Source organism: Ambystoma mexicanum, chromosome 8 (assembly GCF_040938575.1).
Source record: "Ambystoma mexicanum isolate Mex_15411 chromosome 8, UKY_AmexF1_1, whole genome shotgun sequence".
NCBI lineage: Eukaryota > Metazoa > Chordata > Amphibia > Caudata > Ambystomatidae > Ambystoma > Ambystoma mexicanum.
In genome coordinates this window covers 1,233,272,727-1,233,294,069 of record NC_090929.1, presented here as the reverse complement: position 1 = coordinate 1,233,294,069, position 21,343 = coordinate 1,233,272,727, and the positions used below count along the sequence as shown (strand labels likewise).

The following is a 21,343-nucleotide window of genomic DNA, read 5'->3' as shown; positions in this document are numbered from 1 at the left end:
ACAGACTGCTACCAATTGGGTTTACTGCTTACTCCTGTGGTCTTAAATTGTTTGCAGTGGTCCCTAAGGGAACTGCACAGGTTTCTGCTTAACAGTTTCTCTCCATTGCTCAGAAATACTGTGCTCGCTGTCCAACATGTTTCACGTTCAACCCTGGAAAGCCAGTGAAAACCACTCCATGGGCACATAAAGTCCCTTATGGCCCCTTTGTGGATATCCAAATAAATGTAATTAGCTTACCCAAATAAATGTGCCTCGTTTGAGTACCTCCTAGGAATAATTGACACATTTTCGGGATGGACTGAGGCCTACCCCTGTAAATACGCGGATTCCATTAGAGTGGCCATGAGACTGCTAAAATAGTTTATCCCACGCTTTGGCCTTCCAGTTTTCATAAACTCTGACAGAGGCACCCATTTCACTGTACAAATTGTACAGAACGCTTGCAGTGCCTTAGACATCCTCCATCACTTTCATTGTAGTTTTCAACAACAATCGGCAGCGTCAGTGGAACGCCGAAACTTCGAGATGAAGCTAGGCCTTGCCAAGGTCTGCCAGGAAACTTGGCCTAAACTGGCCAGATGCCCTTCCTCTTGTCCTCATGGACCTAAGAAACTCTGTAAACAGAGTACATGGACTCTCCCTCCACGAGATCCTCATGGGGAGGCCCATGTGAATACCAGTTACTCCACCGTCTTCCCCTGAGCTCTGTGACTTACAACTGAATGATGATCTTGCTGTGTCATATTGCAAAAGACTAATGCTCTTTGTCAGTTCTCACTTCCAGCAAATTCAAGAAGCTCTGCCTCTGCCTGAAACGCCGTGCCACAGCCTCCTGCCATGAGATTGGGTGGTCCTGAAAGTACATCAGCGAAAATCATCCCTGCATCCTCGCTGAAAAGGCTCTTTCCAGATTTTACCGACAACCCACACAGCTGTTCGCTGTAGAGGAAATTAATCCTGGGTTCACGCCAGCCAGTGTGGGACAGCAGCACCTCAACCTGACGACGGAAAACGTCCAGGTGGTCCAGGACAAAGACAACCCGCCGTCCATCAGCACCAAAGACATAGCAAACCTGCAATCTGCAGGTGTACAGGAGAAAGTTCTCTTCATCTGCCCCCTTCGGGTCCAAGATGCTAAAACACTAGGAACTCTGCATCCAGCTCTCCTCCACAACAAAGTTCTGCTACCGGTCCCGTGGTACAACTTGCTGAGTGTGGCCACCATCTAACCTGTCCCTGGCAGGTGACCAATCGCTTTTAAAAGGTTTTTCAGGCCCACGCATCCGTCAGCATCATCCTGACGGGGATCCTGAACTTATTCATCATTATCTCTCCTGTCTTTTGGGTCCCATGACGATGGACGCTCTTTGGAACCTTTGGGCATAAAGCCCCAATCTCTGTAGGGTTGGACTGCTAAAGCTAGGCACATTAATGTTATCACATTAGCTTATGTGGAGTTTTTGCACCATGTTGCTGTTTCTTACGATATTTGCTCTACCCCACCGTACATACCCGATCTTACACCAAGACACCAACACCTCCCTCAACTGGGCTATGCAGACCTAATGCATGCTACCTATTGCTATATATGCTCCCACACTCCTATGTACGTCAGTGGGGAAATTAGCTTCATCCCTCTGCCGCTCAATATTGATGAATGGTGTTAAGACCTACAGATAAACGGCCCTTGTCCCAATATGACTCATCCCTTTCCCCAGGGACTCTTCTACCGCAGCTACGCCAATACTTTACCACCCAGGATACCGACCACCTTTGTTCCACATGCTCTGATCTCTTTCACCACGTTAGGCGCGCTGTCTTCTATGGGTATTACACCAGCAACCCACGCCAATACTTTACCACCCAGGATACCGACCACCTTTGTTCCACATGCTCTGATCTCTTTCACCACGCTAGGCGCGCTGTCTTCTATGGGTATTACACCAGCAACCCATGTGCTTAACAGAGGTGCTACTACAACCACCAGTAACAACACTGCTGTCGGTAAGATGGGACGATTTCATAGTACTAGCACAAACATCGCTCTCTACACCCACAGGGGGTTATATTTCCTTTGTGGGGCTAGCGCATACCAATGGTTCCCAGCTGACTGGACAGTGCACCATTGGGTTAATTTGCCCAGTAATCCACCATGTGCCCCTTTTTCCACAAGTACACTACACACCTCGCTGGGCCAAACGTGACGCCTGGACATGGTTCAAAGGACTTTTAGGGTTCCTGATCCCGAGCATTGGCCCTACAACTAACGGAGCCGATCTTCATGCCCCATCACTTCTCCTCGAACAGGTAGCTAACAACACAGCCAAAAGTATACAGATACTGAAGAGTGAACAAGTAAGTAGCACTCAGAACGATGGTCCTCCAGAATAGAACAGCGCTCTATTATTTACTGGCTGCTCAAGGGGGTACCTGTAAAATTATAGGACACAAATGTTGCAAATGGGTACCTGATAACTCCTCCCAGGTTGAGGCCGTCCTAAAACACCTGCAAGGGGTTGGTACCACCTTATACAGTATAAACGAGGGTTATGCCGGCTCATTGTCAACTTGGATTCAAACTAGTTTTGGTTCACTAGGTTCTACCATTCTACATGGTATGTTAATAATAGTTGTTATAATTGCTGACTTTGCAAATATAATTTGTCTTATTCGCTGCCTTCTATCAAGCTGTGCTAAACAGGTGTCTTACTTGCCTACTAGGCTAGACTGCTACCACTTGAAATAGAGAAGTTCTGCCTCCAATGAACAGGAGATGGTAGATGCTTTAGGTCACCTGTCCAACACGGAATGGGCTCAATTTCTCAACTATCAATCCTGTTGCCTGTAGTCTACACCCTGTCTCAGGGACGACCAAACGGGGGGGTTGATGTGGCAGGATTGTTACGCAATGCTATGCTATAGTATGCTACCTTAGGCTCTCCCATACAGGTAGGCCTCAGGCCCTCCATGTCACCTCATTCTGAACAGAGCATCCCGGACAGGCCCAAACCGCTCCTGGGGTTTCTTAGGGTTTCTACAAATGCTGCTTATCCAGAATACAACAGGATGTCCCCACAGGACTGCGTCACAAGTGAGATGTCGACAGTTCTTGCCAAAGGTCTGCAAGATAGTAACAAGTAACACCCCCATTGTGAAAGTGCTAGAACATATTAGTGGTTGCCTATGAAAGGCAAAATAATCGGCACTCGCGGGGGCGCGTTTAGGGGATCGAGAAGGGTTCCTAGAGAGCTCCTTGTGCCGACAGCCCGAACACTTGCATGCTGTTTTCCCTGCTGATAACTCTGCATGCTGTGCATTTTCGATATAAATACATGAAGCTTGGTTCACCACATGTCTGTCTGATCTCCTTATTTGCTGCAAACTAAGGCTTGCCGAGGGGGCCTCATCTTGGCCATCACAGACAGAAGCACTGTAATTGATGTAGTAATAGGGGTAGGAGAAGGTAATCCCAGCAGGTGCTGATTTTGGGGGATACAATGATAGTGGCATGTTTACCTGTAATGATGGGCCAGAAATTTGACGGATCATATAAGTCTGAAGAGAGGATAGACGGAGGCCCGGTTAGTGGCAGCAGACCTGCCAATGTGCATTCTGAGAATTTACCAATGAAGCTGCTGAAGCCATCCCATTAGTACCCAGCTTTCTGAATTGGGCTTCTGGGAGGGGGCTGCAACAATACTTTACAGCCTGGAAGATGGTTATGCTTTTCTTTGTTGCCTCTGCGTATGCTGTTTAAATAGGAGTGAAACAAGTACTGTGCAGTTTAGGGTGTCAAGATCAGATTTAAACTAGCATTTACGCCGCAACTCGGCAGATGGTGCCTTGCTGTCAAAACTCTCCAGAGTATACCAAGGTGCAAGTGGCGTTTACCCAGTTTCTGTGCGGTTTGAGTGGGGTGTGATGGCATACTAGTACAGTCAAAGTTTGGTGTAGTGCAGAGGACAGAGTCGGCATATAGTGCAGGACATGCAATAGCCATCAATAATATGGAGGCTGGTCTACAGGGCTTGTGCAGGGAATCCCTTTAAAGAGTGGCAGAATGTTGAGGTGGGTGGTTGTCTGCCGTTAAATATTAAACATGTTAAAAAGACTGGTCTGGCAATGTGACATGTCTAATTTGAATGGATCGGGGTGAGCAATTTGAGTGTGGTGATGATCATTGCACTATGTGGAGCATGCTGCTGTTTAATGCCCATAATGTTGAAGTCTACGAGGGCCTCTTTGGTAGACTTGGTATCTTGCGAGTCAGGTATGCCAAGGAAGATCTTGTCCGAATTGCAGACAGAATCATGCAATAATGCCAAAAAAAACTGTGGTGGCTGCTGGGGGATGATAACCGAGATGGAATGTTGTGGTCTCAGGCATGGGTGAGATAAAAGTGGCAGATGAGGAACTCAATGGATGAGAGGGTGGCATTGTCCTGTAGAATGAACGGCCAAGTCTTATGGATGATGGCAATGCCACTGCAACCCTTCCCATTCTATCCACAATTTGGAAGCTATATCCCGATTGCATAAGGGCTTGGAGTCTATGATAATGACGCAGGACATGCCATAGCCATAAGGATATAGGAGTGAAATGGTGTCTATTATGGGTGGTGATCAGATCAGCTATGGTGGCAGCTTTTAGAACAGCAGAATGGGGGTTTAGAAGCATCATATTGTGGGTCTGGGTGGCAAGTTGTATGTAGGCAGGAGGTGAGTGTGGTGAACTTAAAGGTGTCACCACTTTCGTGGTCAGTGGGGGTCATTAGGAGTATGCCGGTCTGGAAATAAGGTGCCGGTAACAATGTGTACCAGCACTTTTTCTGGGCTGGCATATTCAGAGTCTTCCGGGAGAGGCAGTGAACTACCGGCAGGCCTGACCCGCCGGTAGCTCAGGCCCCTACCGGCAGATAATTCACTGAATCACCGGCACCGTTAACAGTGCCAGTGCTTCAGTGGTTCCTAGCCCATGGAGTCCTATTGGACTCCATGGGAGTGGGAACTTACTGTTACTCCACCGCCCGTAATATCCCAGTAATACCAGGATATTGGGCGGCGGAAACCATAAACTGAGATTGCCAGTAAGCTACCAGTACTACCGGCGGCTTACTGGCAATCTCAAAAAGACCCTCAGTATCTCAAAGAAATGCCAGTATTAGGAAGAAGGAGTACTAGGAGGCCACTGAAGGAGGCACAGAACTGCTGGCAACGTGCTAGTTGTGGCACAATAAGCGAAACTGGTCCAGACATAAAAACACCAGAAAAACTACTCGTTCAAAGTAGTAGCAGTTATGGTCATAGAAGTGGTTGCAGCAGTGGTAGCAGACTAAACTGGATAAGTCACAGTAGGAGAGTGTCAGTCAAGAAGGAGCGGAAGGCAAATTAAAGATAGCAGCAGAAGCTGCGATACAGAGCAGAGAAGTAGTAGGAGAACATGTAAGAAGGGAGAGGCACTACTAAGTGCTGTGGACCAGGTTGACAGTCCCTGCAGTGGTGCATGCAAAGTGCAGCAGAAGGGGCCAATGCCGGTGAGTGAGTAGACAGACTTGTGGTCCCAGACCCCTGAGGTGTTGGGAGCATCGCTGGACAAGTCCAGAAGACTCACACTTACTTTAGTGATGTTGCCGACAGACAATGAGTGCTGCTGTAGAAGGCAGACCGAAATCCTGAGTATTGAGGAGGGGGAAGCCCTTAGGAGACCGCAAGGAAACCAAACAAGTTTTCCCAGATCCTGTTAAAGCGGTGGCCGGGAAGAGTCCAACCTTCAAATCAAGTAAATGAATTGAATGCTTGCCTGTAACAGAGCCCCGGGGTCCAGAGGGGGTCCTGGGGAACCCAAAGGGACAAAAGAAAACCCAAGCCAGTGGAGTGCATGGGGGAGTGGGAGGGGAGGACAATGTATGCTGACGGAGAAGTTCCTTAAATCACACCTAGGGGAATACGTGGATATGACATACAGTCCAGGATAATAAGAGAAAACCCAAATCCCCTGGAGATGCAAAAGACCAGGAAGTAATGGGCTTAATTTGAAAAAACATACCTGTTAGTTTCACAGCTCTTCCTCGTGCCAGTACTTGAGAGGAAGGCAATTCGTGGCAGGTTAATAAATCAGGTGACCCTGGCCCTGAAGAGCTGTGATAGAGATTTTCAAAATAGCAAAGAAGGAGGAAATCGCTCTCTTGTTACTGAAAGGAACTGGAGTTGTTTAAGGAAAAGTCAGTTTCTTGATCCCAACTGAATGGAATGGAACAGGGAGAACCATACCCCTTAATACTCTAAACTTCTAATACAAGGGAAAGTGGATTGTCCCCCTAGCATTACCAGATCCACCTTCAGTGAAGAATGGCACTTCCCCGAAACTCAACCACCACTAATAAGTAAGGGAATCTTACTTCTAACTTTGTGGAACGTTATTTTGGAAACCTTTGTATTTTACTTTCTACATTGGAACTTCGGGCAAGAGAATTGGAGAAGGCTGCCGAGAAGCAGCCTAAAGACACTATTTAACTCTTGTAGTATATTTTGAAGCATTAAGAGTCTGAGGTTCAGAATAGGTTTGGGACACAGGACAGTGAATTTTTAGACATCCTGAGAAAGACTGTCTACTTAGTTTTGTTGAGGCAGGGAAACCCCTCAGAGTTAGGGCTAGTGATGAATGTTTCCAACCCCTTTTATCATTTGAATAAAAGCATTGAACAAAACCATTACCTGTGTCAGTCTCCTTTCTATTGTATTGTATTGTATTCTCTACATTTTTTGTACAGCACCTCGCACCCGAAGGCCTCAGGGTGCTGACAAGACTAATAGAAAACATGTAAGCAGGATACTGGATACAGTCGAGGACTTTTATCTATGCCTTTACTCTGACCCCTTACATGAAGCTCCTTGTGGCTCACACACGTCAAGCCCTCGTTTTAGTTGCCCTTCTCTTCAAATGCCTTTGTGTGGTGCGCTCTGGCGGCAAGGACTTAAAAGGGAAATGGAGGGCAGGAAAGGAGATGAGGGAGAGACTAAGACAAGCAGCAATTGGCTAATGGGCCTAGCAGGGTTCATGTAACCTTGCTCTGCTTGCACTGTGCCATCAACCACTGCTCTCCAACCAGAAGGTTGTTCTTGGAGGCCAAGCATTCAGAGTTCATCCTTTCCTGTATGAAGTATCACTCGCAGAGAACGCAGATGACATCCTTCATCTAGTACTGCAACAGAGGACGAGGAGTATTTTGCAGAATAAATCAAACATGCTTCACCACCCAGATACAAGAAACAGTCATATGAGGAGTACTCAAACCACAACTCTGTGGGGGAAATGGAAACAACACTTGCAGGTGGTGTACTGCACTGCAAGATAATTTCCTGTAGGTGGCTCGGCTTTCCTGCTACAATATTTAAACTTCAGAGCTAAACTAGCATGAATTCTGGTTGAAGGGTTTAATGGCATAGGTCAAAAACACAGTTACCAATATCAAGCTCTTTTTGGCAGCTTCAAAAATAGAGCCCTGTGTATCGTCAAAGAAGCAAAAAATTCAGAACATGCACCCATAAAGATCGAGGAATCAATTGCTTAGCAATCTTGCAGCATTAGGCATAAGGGTTTGAAAGTTGAGGGGATCTGGGAGCTATTTAGCTCCTGCTTATACCCTAGAACAGCCGGGTTAGCTTAAAACCAATAGTTACCAGGAGCTGCTTTTGGCTCTCCAGTCCAACAGATGCTGAAAAAACAACTATGCGAATATAACTTTCTGCATTTGGCACAATCTATAAATGCACATTATGAACCATCTACATGACATTTAAACTATAAATGGTCATAAGCAATGGATACAATGGTATGTTTGCATTTTATGTGGAACATGTGTAACGTTATGTGACACTATGTACTATCTCCACATTCCAAAGTTGTAGCTCCCAGTGATTGGTTAATGCTGGATACTGTAAGAAACCTGAGTGGATTCTCCCAAGTAGACCTCGAGAATCCCTTATTCAGGTGGCATGAAAGAAAACGGACCAAAACTAAAGCCGTTTACCTGACAATTCCCGACACAAGGGTCAGTAGAGTCAGGCAATTAACGAGAATCACACACACCCGACGGCCCTTTCTCTTCACCACAGCGATAAAAGGTGGAGCACGAGAGCACACTACGAGCAAGGCAAACCACACGACGAGACGGCTATTCCAGTACAGCAGTTCAAGAGAATGAGAAAGGTGACGAGAACTGAAGGAGCGACAAGGAGAGAAGCAACGTTGCCCTCTCCAACCCAGACCCGCAAAGCCTCAGTGGAAAGAATCATAAGTCCGCAAACAATAGCCAGTGTGTGTCGCAACAGATGTCAATGGTACACCAAGGCCTCCTACACTGATAAGCAGGACAGGGAGAGACACTTGCTACTGTGGTACCATCCTTGACTCCAGAGACCAGAAAAGCCAAGCGGTTCATCACAGCCGGTGAGTCGAGGGGAGAACCGAAAAAACTGTTGAATGAAAGTTGCAAATGGCAAATTAAGGAAAGTTCAAAGAACTGTTAACGTCTTAGGGGAAAACCAGCTTCAGAGGGGTCCCGCACCACGTGGGTGCCCATTCAAGAGACTCTGGTTGATCCCAGTTTGTTGAAACTACCGATGCCAGAAGGCTTGAGGAGAGCTGCAAAGAAGAGGTCAAAGTGGTCATAAGGGGTCTAGCAAAACCCCCTGTACAGTCGAAAGTCTTTGACTCGCATGTTGGAAAGCCAAGGGAGATGAATCCTGAATAGTGAGAAAGGAGAAAGAACTGTGTGGTTGGCAAGAGTGCACCCGACAGAGGGATGTCCACAGTGGACTTTTAAAAAAAAGACATTAAGTTTTGTGAGTGCCACAGGTGAAAATGCTTTGGGAAAAGCTGTAGTGAACCGAATGGAGGGAGGCAAACATTTGAGAAGGGTTTGAGCCGGAAAAGGGGATCTAAGGGTGAAAAGCCATCATCAAACCACTTGTGAATGCAGCACGCTAAATCTTGTGAATAAAAGGTGCAGTGAACCCGATGGAGGGAGGCTGCTATTTGAGAGGGGACTGAGCCTGGAAGAAGGGGACCCAGGGGTGAAGAATCATCACCCCAAGTGCAATCCGAAAGGAACTTTTTGTTTGTTATTTTGAACCTATCAGGTCCTCGGAAGCAAGAGAGTTAACAATCAAAGGTCCCGATATCGCTAGGAACTTTTTGTGGATCTGAGCCCAGAGGAGGGGGATCCACGGGTGAAAAGTCATCACCCGATGTACATAAGGAAAGGAACGTTGTTTGTTATTTTGAACACATACGGTCGTCAGAGGCAAAGGACTTTTTGTAGAAAAGAGACATACCCATTGAAGATCCTGATACCGTAGAACGGAACTGTAGTCTCGTGCTGGGAAAGCTCAAGCGTGTGCTGTGCTCAGGAGTCCCGCCTTGTCCTGTGCTCAAAACGTGGGGAAGGGAGACCCCGGCTACCACATCCTGACTTATCATTTGTGAACATTTCTTTCTTTCTTTCTTGTGAACGCTATCCCACACTCTTTTTGTATTTAGTTGTAAGGATTGGCAACAGGTTTTTCTTAGTATAGGCCCTTTTATTTGACAAGACGCCACTAGGACTGCCTTATTATTTGATGGTTGTAGCTTTCTCCCATCTTAGATTTAGGATTAGATTAGGCGTTTTTCCAACCTACCCATACAGTTTAATAAACACCCTTGAACTGTGATCATGGGTGTCTGTCTTTACTGTTGCCACCATGAGTACCTTACAATACCCAGGAACTGCTTCTAGCTCCTGCTTAACCAATCGTAATTTCTTGCCCTGTGTAATGTTATCACAATGCAACCTTCACTCCACAACTTCCACTTTCTACTTGGCAGAAGGTCATTGAATTACCAAAATCAAATATCTGATGTTCAGCACCTACAGCCTTGTTAGGGTGTTTGAAGGTCACACATGATTAGCAAAACATCTGCAGCTGCCAGATCAATTTTTAGCCGAGAATTTGAGTCTGCCAGACTTGGCAGAGTCACTTGGTTTTCATTACATGCAGTGCCCTTGCAAGGGTACTTATTAGTTTAGGGTTCCTAGGAGGTGATTAGGTGACCCCCATTAGGGACTGGGGTCAGTTCGGAAGACAGGTCCCCATCATCACTACAGACTAACTTCTTTCCACACACTCCCGATACAAACCAGCTAGATGAGGGTAGAGCACATACAGTGACCTTCGTTCAGACAATGCTAACCAATCAAAATGTACCATTATGCAGAGCAAAGGAAGAGGGTGTAGGGAAGGGAAATCTGGTGCCATGAAGCAGCCCTCTACTAGGCATTCATAGTCCAAATTGTCCTGCCCGTGCAGCATAGTGCCAAAGATAATTTGCCTCACTCCTATTACAGGGCTGCCACACCCTTTGGTATCAGGAGCCTAGTGTTTCCAACCAACACTGTACACATCCCATTATACTACATTCCTCGTGAGAAGTGCTGCATCCTTTAGCATATCGAACTCAGGTGACTGAATCCACACTACAGCCCTCTCTAACACAAGTGGCTTGTACCAGTTGTGCTGAAAACAAAGTAATACTGGACAGTTGAGTAAATGGAGGACTAAGATTCTTTCTGCTTTTGGGAACCTGCATTTTAGGGGACTTTCCTACACACAAAGTGGAGTTCTTCAAAGGCACTGAGCACTGGGTGCGCACACTTCTCACCGCCATGTGCCACCTTCCTTCAGACTCCAAGCAGAGCAAGAGTTTTCCAAGTTAAGTTGACGGTCAAGTTCAGGGGAAAAATCATCCCCAATTTCTCATTATGTGCCACACCATCAGGGGCTCCCCCTAAGCGCATGGGCACCAGGGACCCTGGACCTGCATCCACTCAGCCCCAAGAGCATAAAAGAATAATGGTAAGCCCCAGCAACGAGCTCAGCACTGCTGCCAGGCACAGGTGCCGGACAGCCTCCAACAGGCAGCAGAAGGGAGGCTTTAGGGCTTTATGCACTTCTTTCTGGCATCAGCAAATCACTGTTTGGAACAATTTTGCTCAATGCATTAACACCTCAACCACATAATAAATTACCAATTTAGCCTGATATCAATGAGTGAAACAGACTATTTGCTTAAAATCGTTCTACATATTTAAGATACAGCATTTGGAATTCTAGAATACATAAAACTAGAAAAACAAAACTGTTAAATACCTCGTTTCTTAGCCTCTGCTACCATTTCATCATATTCCAGTCTATGACGTAGAGCCTCTTCAGGTGACTTAGCAGGAAGATTCCTAAAAAATAACATCCATTCATAAGCAACTGAGGCACAGCTCTCTTTCTAACAAGCAATATTTTACGTAAACCAACTATGTGTATATATGGGATACCTTACTCACCATAATCGTATTTCTGATGCTTGTATCTACTTAGATTCACATGCTATGCATAGGCCGACATCTAGTGGAAGCTGCAGAGTATTACAGTTGTTGTTTTCGAAATGTGAAAAGGGACGTCGACAGGGCGTGCCTGTAATACCATCCCTAGTGTGAGGTCCACTGTACCCATGGTCCCTCACGCGTCGATGGCCCTCAGATTGTTTTGTTTCTGACATGAGGTAGCATGAAGTGTAGTGTGAGTATAGGTGTATCAAAGCAGATATGTACCAGATAAGCTCCTATAAACATCCATGCACCTTCTCTCCAACGGGAGGACGGGTGGGCGCATGCGAATCTAAGCAGACAAAAGCATCAAAAGTAGGATTACGGTGAGTAATGTATCCCTTCAAAGGCTTGTGGAATCTGCTTAGATCACATGCTAAGCATAGATTAGCGAGCAGTGTTAGGAGAAGGTGGTGGGTTGTGAGAAGGTCCAGCGGCAAATAGATGTCACACTTGTGTATCTGCTTTGGAATGAGTGTCAATGCAGTAGTGCCGAGTGAAAGTATGTACTGAGCTCCATGTAGCTGCTTTGCAAATGGTGTCTAGGGGGACATTTGCGATAAAGGCCAGAGTAGCTCCAGTACCCCTCGTGGAGTGAGCTGATGGTGTGAAAGGCAGAGTCTTGCTTCATAATGAGTAACAGCTCTATGCATCCGACTATCCACCTGGAGATGCCATTTTTGGAAATGCAATCTCCTTCTCTGCCTGGTGCTACAGAGACTACAGTTTCTAAGCGGTTTTGTTTTGTTTACATAGTCAAGGACCGTCATCCTTACATCTAGTGTATGGAGTTTTTTCTCAGCTGAGCTTGTTGGATTCTGCAAGAAAGCCAGTAGCTCAATGGATTGGTTCACGTGAACATTTGGAAATGAATTTAGGTGAAACCTAGGGTGTGTACGTAAAACCAATTTGTCCTTGTGGACGACAAAGAATGGGTCCTGCACTGACAAAGCTCGCAGTTCACTAACTCTTCTTATGGAAGTAATAGCCACTAAGATGGCAGTCTTGTACGTCAGGTGTTTAAGACTGGACTTGTGCATAGGCTCAAATGGAGGTCCCATGAACTTTGAGAGTACTACATTGAGATCCCAGCCTGGCGGTGGGTTTGAAATCCGAGAGTGGAGTCTCTTTACTCCCTCCATGAACGCCTTAATGACTGGAACTTTCTACCACAATACTTTATGAGAGGTGGTGCAAGCTGATAAAGCCGCCAGGTGGACTTTTATAGAGTTGAATACTAACCCCGATTCTAGCAAGTGGAGCATATAGTTAAGAATGTGGGATGGAGTACATTCTATGGGGTTTATTTGTTTAGACTGGCACCAAATTACAAATCTCCTCCACTTGTTGAAACAACAGTGTCTGGTGTTTGGTTTATGTGCCTTCTTGAGGATATCCATACACCTCTGTGGTAGATTTAGATGTCCAAACTATGACCTCAGGAGCCATGCTGCCAAGTTCATTGAGTGAGGTTGAGGGTGAACTGTTATTCCCCCGTGTTGGGTCAGCCGATTGGTCTGGCACAGGAGTTTGATGGGATCGCAAATCGCCAGTTTGCGCAGATGTGGATCCCATGGTTGTCCTGCCCACATGGGAGCAACTAGGATGAGCGTAATTTATTTATTTATTGTTGTTTTTAGTTCTATAGAACTTTTACAACAGTGCATATACCAATACATCAAGATATACTCATTAAATTAACTTAAATATCACCAAGCATCAAATCGACAATTCAACCTATATAAATATACATTTTTGGACTCACATCTACAAGCCTAAAAGATATCATACATCTATGTGATCATATATAAATAACTCATTCATAAAAACCTCATCTAAAAATCATGCTCATTTGGCAACAACTCCTATGCGGATTATTTGCATCATCATGAGCAATAAATTCATGATTACCAATGGGTGTCATCAGTTATACTTTTAACCATTAGCAGCAGATTTAAATAGGACCAGTGCAACTGACCAAACATCATACAGGGCAATGCCCAAAGCTTCAGATGAGGTATTTAAACGCATTTTCCAAAAGTGGATCGTGGCCACCCAGTCAAACTGATGGTAATTGCACTGTACCTACTCCTATATAGGTACTCCATATTTGGGCACTCAGTTAGTACATGTTTCACAGTCTCCAAGTTGTTCTCAATTTCACATATATGGCACATGCGTTGGTTATGCGCTAATTTCCATTGAGATCCATGCGTAGCTCTGACTGGTGATTGATTAATTTGCATCAGTAGACCAAATCTACGGACATCAGCACTGGGGCATCTAATCAAGTACAGCTGTGGACGAAGGTACTTGTGAACAATGCCCTCTAGATGCACGTAGTTTTTAAGACCACTCATTTGAATAACATTTTCTTCCCAGTCTTTTAAACAGGATTTGTTTTTAAAGACCATTTGGATGGCCATCTTCCGCAACTCAATCGCTCTATGGACCAGTTAAGAATAGAATATGACTTCATACACAGAGCGCCGAATGAATTAGCGGGTACAGTTCCTGTTTTAACATTCATTACATTTTTCCCAATAGACCGAAGCAACTGACTGGTAGGGTGGCTCAAAGCCTTCAACTGCAAGATATCTCTGATATTTTACAATGGCTTTTAAAGATGTCAACCCAAATTCAGCTCTTATATATTGGATAGGACACATTGAAGGAAGGCTCAGTATGGTCCGCCAAAAGAAGCCTTCAATTTTGTCCAACCAAGATAGATTTACAAGTGTAAGAGCTTCAAGGACATAGGTCAGTACAGGAACAAACCATTGCCTAAACAACAACACGAGTCCCTTTAAGGTATATCCAGCATACAGGGTAACATTTTTGCGCACCAGCAACGTAATTTGTTTAGCTCGTTTAATCCTAATCTCAATTAGTGGCAGATAACCTAATTTACAGTCCAGGTCTACACCGAGATATCTGTAAGAATCTGTATATTCTATTGTTCCACAACCGATGTTCATAGTAGGTCTATTTACCTTCTTTGAAGTAATAAGCATGGTTTTGGTCTTTAAGTTAACGGTCATGTCATGTTAAGATGAAAAAACACCCAATTCCTCGAATATGGCCTTCATACCTTTGATAGTATGATCAGCTATTACAAGGTCATCTGTATACAGTAATGCAGTGACCTTAGTGGTTGAAAATCTAGCAGGGCTATGTGCACGGCTCTCTAGTCGTCTAATTAATTCTGCAGTATATAGGTTAAAAAGAAGTGCTGCCAGTAGGCAACCCTACTTAACACCCTTATTTATTTTTATCAGTCAAGTAAGTCGGCCATTGTTATTTGGAGGTGTTGTTCTAATGAAGTTTAATTATAATCTCTAGCAACCAGGATGGGCACTGATAGTGGAGCAATAGCTCCCATAACTTATTGCGATTTACACTATCAAATGCACAGCTAAAATGAACAAATGTTACATATATAGATGGATTAGAACACTGTTTAGCCTTGGTCACAATTCATCGAGGATTCAGATGTTATACGTAGTGCAACAGCCGGCTTAAAACCCCGATTGGAACAATGAAGTATCTGGTTGTCAACAGCCAAGATTGCAAATGATTAAAAAACAATGGCAGCAAACATCTTACTAGCGGTGTCAAGTAAAGAGAGAGTCCGATATTTTCTGATAACAAACGCGACCCAGCTTTGTATACAGGATTGGTCCATGATACAGGAATGTGTTTTTCATGACACACCTTATAAAGGGTCTCCAATATGAGGGACCAACCTATTGGGTCATGCTTTACAATACAAGACGCAAGACCATTGGGACCTGGAGCTCTGGAATTATTCAGCTTATTAATTATAGCAATAATCTCTTCTACTCATTTTAAGAGGCCAGGGCTCTTCCGTATATACTGCTAGTTCAACAACATGGGCATCATACATGGCATCTGTGAGTTATTCGACCCAGAAAGATTCTACAATCGCATTTACAGGTTGGGGTAGGTCGTTCCCTCTGATTTTATTCAGTACCTTCCATATGGATCTACTGTCCCCCTTCTGTAACGTGCCTATCAACATTTGCCATTTTAAATTGACTCACCACAATGTCGTTTACACCAGCCTCTGAATTGATGATTTTTTTTCCTTAGGAGTGTGTATTCATCCCATACTATAGGGAATTTTTTTAGCTTCCGAAGTTTGCGGCGGTGTACACGCCTTACCACGCAAATTCCCCATCATAATCCGACTTGTGGGCTTTACATGTTGCAATAATCGTGGTACCATGAACAGCAGCAACTTCTGAGGTCCATTGCTTAATAATGTTCTCAATTTCATTACTATTCAATGGAATACTATTAGTAAGTAACTTATAGATTCTTTTGTTCAGTTTCTTAATTTTAGTTACATTCCATTTTATCTGAGTGCTGGAGTTACTAACTCCAAGGTTAGTGGGGCCACGATCAATATTACTATAGGTAGGTTCAGTTTTAATGTGACAAGGGAGTGATCATTGTAAGGGGAGGCAATTACCTCTAGATCACCTATGTGGAGAAGGGCAGGCATATTGCCACACAAGTAATTCAGTGTGGCAGACTTATCACCAACATTCCAGGTACTCTTTCCAGGAGTATCGCTTATAGTCCTGCCATTCAGGGGCCATACCTCCCAATCTTGAATAAAGTTGGACCAAACTCTTCCTCTAGCATTATTCCTGTCCTTAAACATTACATTGGTTTGTGAAATATTATTGAATGTCATCTTCATTGTGGTAAACCCACAATAGGGATTAGGATCCCCACCAAGTATAATCATCTAATTTCCCCCGATCATTAGCCAATTAGTCAAAACCATATCAAGTGTTTAATGAATATTGATTGTACATGTTTTAGACGGGGATTCTGGAGATTGATTATTAGTATATTAGGTGTGTAAGCACCTGTTGTGGCTTTAATTTCAACAGCTAGCACACATTTGTTAATGGGTATAATAGAGCATTCGCTAGCATGAAGATCATGGGAGACACCATTAATAGCCCTCCAAAGGGACGCCCTTTCATTCACTTTTTGGCTTGCCGTTGGAAGATGCAATGGGTGTCTACGTGAAAATCGTTCAGAAGCCAAGTTCCCTGCAGTCAGATTATAGAAATTTCTGAAGTACATCAAGAGAGCCACCGATTTTAAAAAAATGTGAGTATCATCTTGTGTTCCATGAGACTATTTCCAACTCTCATGGTTGAGATAATTCCAACTGCCCCAATAGTTTGAGCCAGTTCCACCCTCCTTGGTTTTCTGGTGTTTCTGGTTGTACAGGGAGGGTAGGCACTGGTTTGGGCTTGGATGTCCCACAATGTTCACATGGATCTGGGAGTAAGACCACCGGAATTGCGATGTCCATTTCATAACCCAGAAAGTTGATGGAATCCTCTTGCGAACATATAAGTGTAGCAGTAGCAGGGAGTACACAATGAACATGTCAGATAGCTCCATATTGGCGTCTTAAGGGTTGGACAAAGTCAAAATCACATGATTTTAATATTCGCAAAGCTGGAATCTTTACACAAATTTCAAGTAATAACGCTCTGTTCAACTGATTCTAGATGTGCGCCTATCTATCTTATCACTTATGGTGACAATTCTATTATTGAGAGTAAATGTATTTTCTTTAGGTAGTTATTCTATCGTAGCAGTGCCATCACAGGCGATGTTACAAGGTTTGACTTTGGATTTAACTTGATGGCCACTACCCCTATTTATATGCGTTGAATTATCGCCAGTGGATAGATAGTCAATTTCGTTGGATGTATCCCTGACAGGATTACGTCTGATACCAACCAACTAGACAAAGTTCAATTTTGAGCAAATTGTACAACCTTTGTATTCAAATCTTTGACCCTAAACCTTTTCTTTTTCCTATTTTCGCGCTTTCGCATGCGCTTAGTCCTCGCTTTATTATTTACCATTGCAACAACTGTTGAATTCAAGGGTAAGTTGTCATCATCCAATACTTCTTAAATGGTGTGTTCAAGGATAGATTGAACTATGCGTCGCCTGCATAGTTTAGCATGTTTCCTCCTTTGTTTACGCATTGGATAGGAAAGTGGAGACTCTGATACATTATAGGAGTTACTTGCTTCACCACCCAAAATAGGTTGAACAAAGGGGGCTTGGGTTGCAACAACTTCCACGTTCGGTTCACTGACAATCATCTCGCCTAATTCCACAAGTACATTGCCTTTCAACTGTATTAGTGATTCAAGCATCTGGCAGTTTTTCTGCGTTTGATAGGTTTGATCCGCGAGTTTGATTAAAATTTGTAGTGCAAAGTGTAGAAGTCTAATGGGTTACTTTCCGCCATAGATCGCCCTTTCTCTCTAACAGTACCAACTTCACTTCTGTCAGATATATTAATCACTCCATTCTGGTCAGTTTGCAACAGTATCTGACAACTAGGTATACCTGTTAACGGTAGCAACGAAGGGGTACTGGATAATCGAGGAGAATATCTATTATGATTCATAATGTTATTAGAATGCATGGGTGATTAATCATGCATATGGTCTGCCATTGCCACTTCAGCTTCCGCAGTCTCTCTATTGGTTCCACAGAGACGAATACATAATTCCAATAGCGAGTTATCGTCAATTGCATCTTGCATAGAACGGGGCAAGATCATCTCCCTTCTACCCACAATGGGGGGGATGAACTTTCCCTTACGAAGATAATGTTTAGTCTTTGTTGCCGCTTTACCAAGCATGATAATGATGAAGTCAAAGAGGCACTTACCTCTACTTTACAGGGGTAAAATACTCAAGGCACAGACTTGTCCGCTCGCCACCGAACACAGCCAAACACACTCTGCCCACACTCAGCCGCCACGCGGCGCGTGGCGGCTATAGAGTGCTTAGAGTTCTGGCTAGGGCAGCCAACAATAGAAACTGTAGAAACACTCCAGAAGTCACTGAAGCACGAAGACAATGGAAAAGATGCTGCCTCTTCCACAGCCAAACACACTCGGCCCACACATTTGTTCTCTTTGAATTTTTTTCACCACCCTGTTCACTAGAGGAGTTGGGGAAAAAGCGTAAGCTAATTTCCTTGAACAGCTCATCCATAGGGCGCTCCCCTTGGTGTCTGGTTGGGGAAACCTGGATGCGAAGTCAGAGCAGTGCTCGTTTTCTCTTGTAGCGAACAAGTCTACCATGGGGTAATCCCACTGCGAAAAAAAATGTTGTCTACGACATTTGTGTCTAGTTGCCACTCGTGTTCTTCTGGTAGTGGATCTCTGCTCAGAGATTCTGCTGGAGTGCAGAGTTCACCTGGAACATGTTGGGAGGATAGAACATCCCCCGTCTGAGTGCTTTCTGTGCTAGCTTGAACAGATTTGGAGAATGTGTGCCCCCTGCTTGTTGCTGTAGAACATTGCAGTGGTGCTGTCGTTTAGAATTTGTGCCGACTGATTTGTCAGCTGAGCTTCGAATGCTTGAAGCGCTTTGAATACTGCCAGAAGTTCCAGCAGGCTGATATGGTCCTGTGCTGTGATGTGAGCCCACATATCATGTGCTGTGAAGAGAAGGTGATGTGTCAACCCAACCGGAGAGTAATGTGCCTGTTGTAATGATCGCTTGCACCGCCGGATCGTGGAAGGGTTCCCCTTTCAACAGATTCTCCTTTGACCACCAGTGTAGGTTTTCTACTAGCCAACAACTCCTGCATGGGGCGCATGCACAAACGTACGTGTGGGACCAGATAGATGCATGATGCCATAATGCCTAGCAAACGCATCGCTTTGCGTACGCTTATCTGGCGACCGGCTTGATACGGAGGAATTTGCAGTAGCATGTTTTGAACTCTTTCCTTTGATGGAAAGACTAATCCTGCTTACGTGTTTATGACAGCTCCTAGGAACCGTTTGGTTGTGCTTGGCACCAGGCTTGATTTTTTTCTTGTTTATTGAGAAGCCCAATTGGAAGAGAAGGTTTATGGTTCTTTGAGTGTTTTGCCTGCAAAGTTGGGGTGACTCCCCTGTAATCAGCCAGTCGTCCAGGTAGGGGTACACTGGGATTGCCTGCCTGCGTAGGTGCACTGCCACTACCGCCAGTACCTTGGTGAATACCCTTGGAGCAGACGCTATTCCGAAGGGCAGCACCTTGAATTGGTAGCGCTGGTTTGCTGTTTTGAAATGCAAGCGTTTTCTGTGCGCCAGGAACATTGAAATATGAAAATAGGCATCTTTCATATCCAGTGTTGCCATGTAGTCTCCCTGTTTTAGCAGAGGGATAACTTCTTGTAGCGCTGTCATGCAGAATGTTTGTGGCTTTACATAAGTGTTTGCAGGACTTGGCGCATAGTTGGATTTATTTTGGCACATGGAATTTAGTTGAATAATTACCCTCGTTTACCTTGTTCGCTGGGACGATTTCTATGTTGTCCTTGAGTAACATCGCTGTGACCTCCTCGAGAAGGATGCTTCCTTCATGGTTGTTCTTTGTCACGGGGAATGATTGGAAGGCCGTTGAATTAGTTCTACGCAATACCCCCTGCTACGGTAGATAGCACCCACTTGTCTGTGGTGAGTCCCTCCCACGCGTGGGTCAAGTGTGAAATACGCCCTCCTACTGGAGGGGAATCGGAGGGGCCTGAAGCGGCTGGTCATTGTTAAGGAGGTGTAGCTCCACCTCTGGACGTGGAGGACCTCCCCCGGCCACAAGATAGACGCTGGCCTCTATGGATCCCTTGCAAGGCTTGTCCCTGGTTGTTTCCCCAGGATGAGCCCCGACTTTGTCCATAACCTGAACCTCTTTGTGAATTTACCATGAAATACGAAAACTGCTACTGCCTCTTTGGCCTGGTGGCTTATTCGTTAGCTGGCCTACTGATTTTAAAGTATCGTGCTCCTATTTTGAGGAGTTTAATGCACCCTCCACAGCTTTCCCCAAACAAGACGTTGGGCTCTACTGGCATGTTGAGGAGTGTTGCCTGTGTTTCCTGCTTGAAACCAGACTGGCATAGCCATGCATGGTGTTTAATGATGGTACCGTCAGTGATGATCCTGCCCGCATAGTTTGCGGCATGTAAGTTTTTTTTAAGATGCAGCTGGTTACCACTTTGCCATCTGCTGCTACTAGGGCCAGTTGAGATTTGAGGGGTTCAGGAGCTGAAGCTATTAGAGAGTTGCCATCTCGTCCCACTTGTGGCAGTTGTAGCTTGCCAGTAGTGTTGCGTTATTCGCACTCCTAGTTTAAAGGCTGCTGAAGTGGCCACCGTTCTTCCCAGAATGTACAGTTTTTACTTTATTGGGGGGGGGGCCTTCCGAAGAGGCCAAGGGTGTTCCAGCCCTCTTTCGAGATGTGGTTACCACAAGAGTCTGGTTTTAGTTGCCCCCTGATGTAAAGAGGGTCCGTGGGTGCAGAACGGGGTACGCAGGTCTCCAGAGAAGGTTGTAGCCTCCTTTGGATGGACTGAAGGATTGGAATAAATTGGGTGGCGGCTTTTCTGTCCCGCAATATAGCCTCCACAAAAGCCTTATCTAGCTGAGTTTCTTGGGTCCGAGTCTGAATTTGAAAATGCCCAGCTGCCTTCATAAGCATATTGTTGTACAGTGGTTGATTATCAACTGGTGAATCTGTCACTGGTGCTTCTTGATTAACTAGAGATGGTAAGTTGTACACATCCTTTTCATCGTACTATTAGTCTGCTTCCTGTAGAGTATCATGGTCCTCAGTCTGTATTTATATCGTATAGATCAATATGGACTGGGTCTACCTGAGGTGAAACAGGAAGGGTGTCAGGACGTGGCCTTTTAGCTGGGCCCTGGGAGGTTGTAGCGGCAGTAGTTGGTGGCATGGTTTGTACATTTTGGAAAGCCTGGGGATTTCTCTCAAAGAAGTTAGCTTCGAATGTCATTCTCGTCTTAACCCTGTCAATGTCCTCATCTGTCCATGTTGATGAACTTGGAAT

At 44.9% G+C, this 21,343-nt stretch overlaps 1 protein-coding gene across 3 annotated transcripts in view; it reads right to left on the bottom strand.

Moving 5' to 3' along the window:
• TBC1D12 (TBC1 domain family member 12) overlaps positions 1-21,343 on the bottom strand; it is a 684,903-nt gene that overhangs the window by 360,807 nt on the left and 302,753 nt on the right. For all 3 annotated transcript variants that reach the window (XM_069611336.1, XM_069611337.1, XM_069611338.1), the window contains one exon: positions 11,193-11,275. In XM_069611336.1, the coding sequence (XP_069467437.1) occupies positions 11,193-11,275 (83 nt within the window). The remainder of the gene's footprint in view (positions 1-11,192; positions 11,276-21,343) is intronic.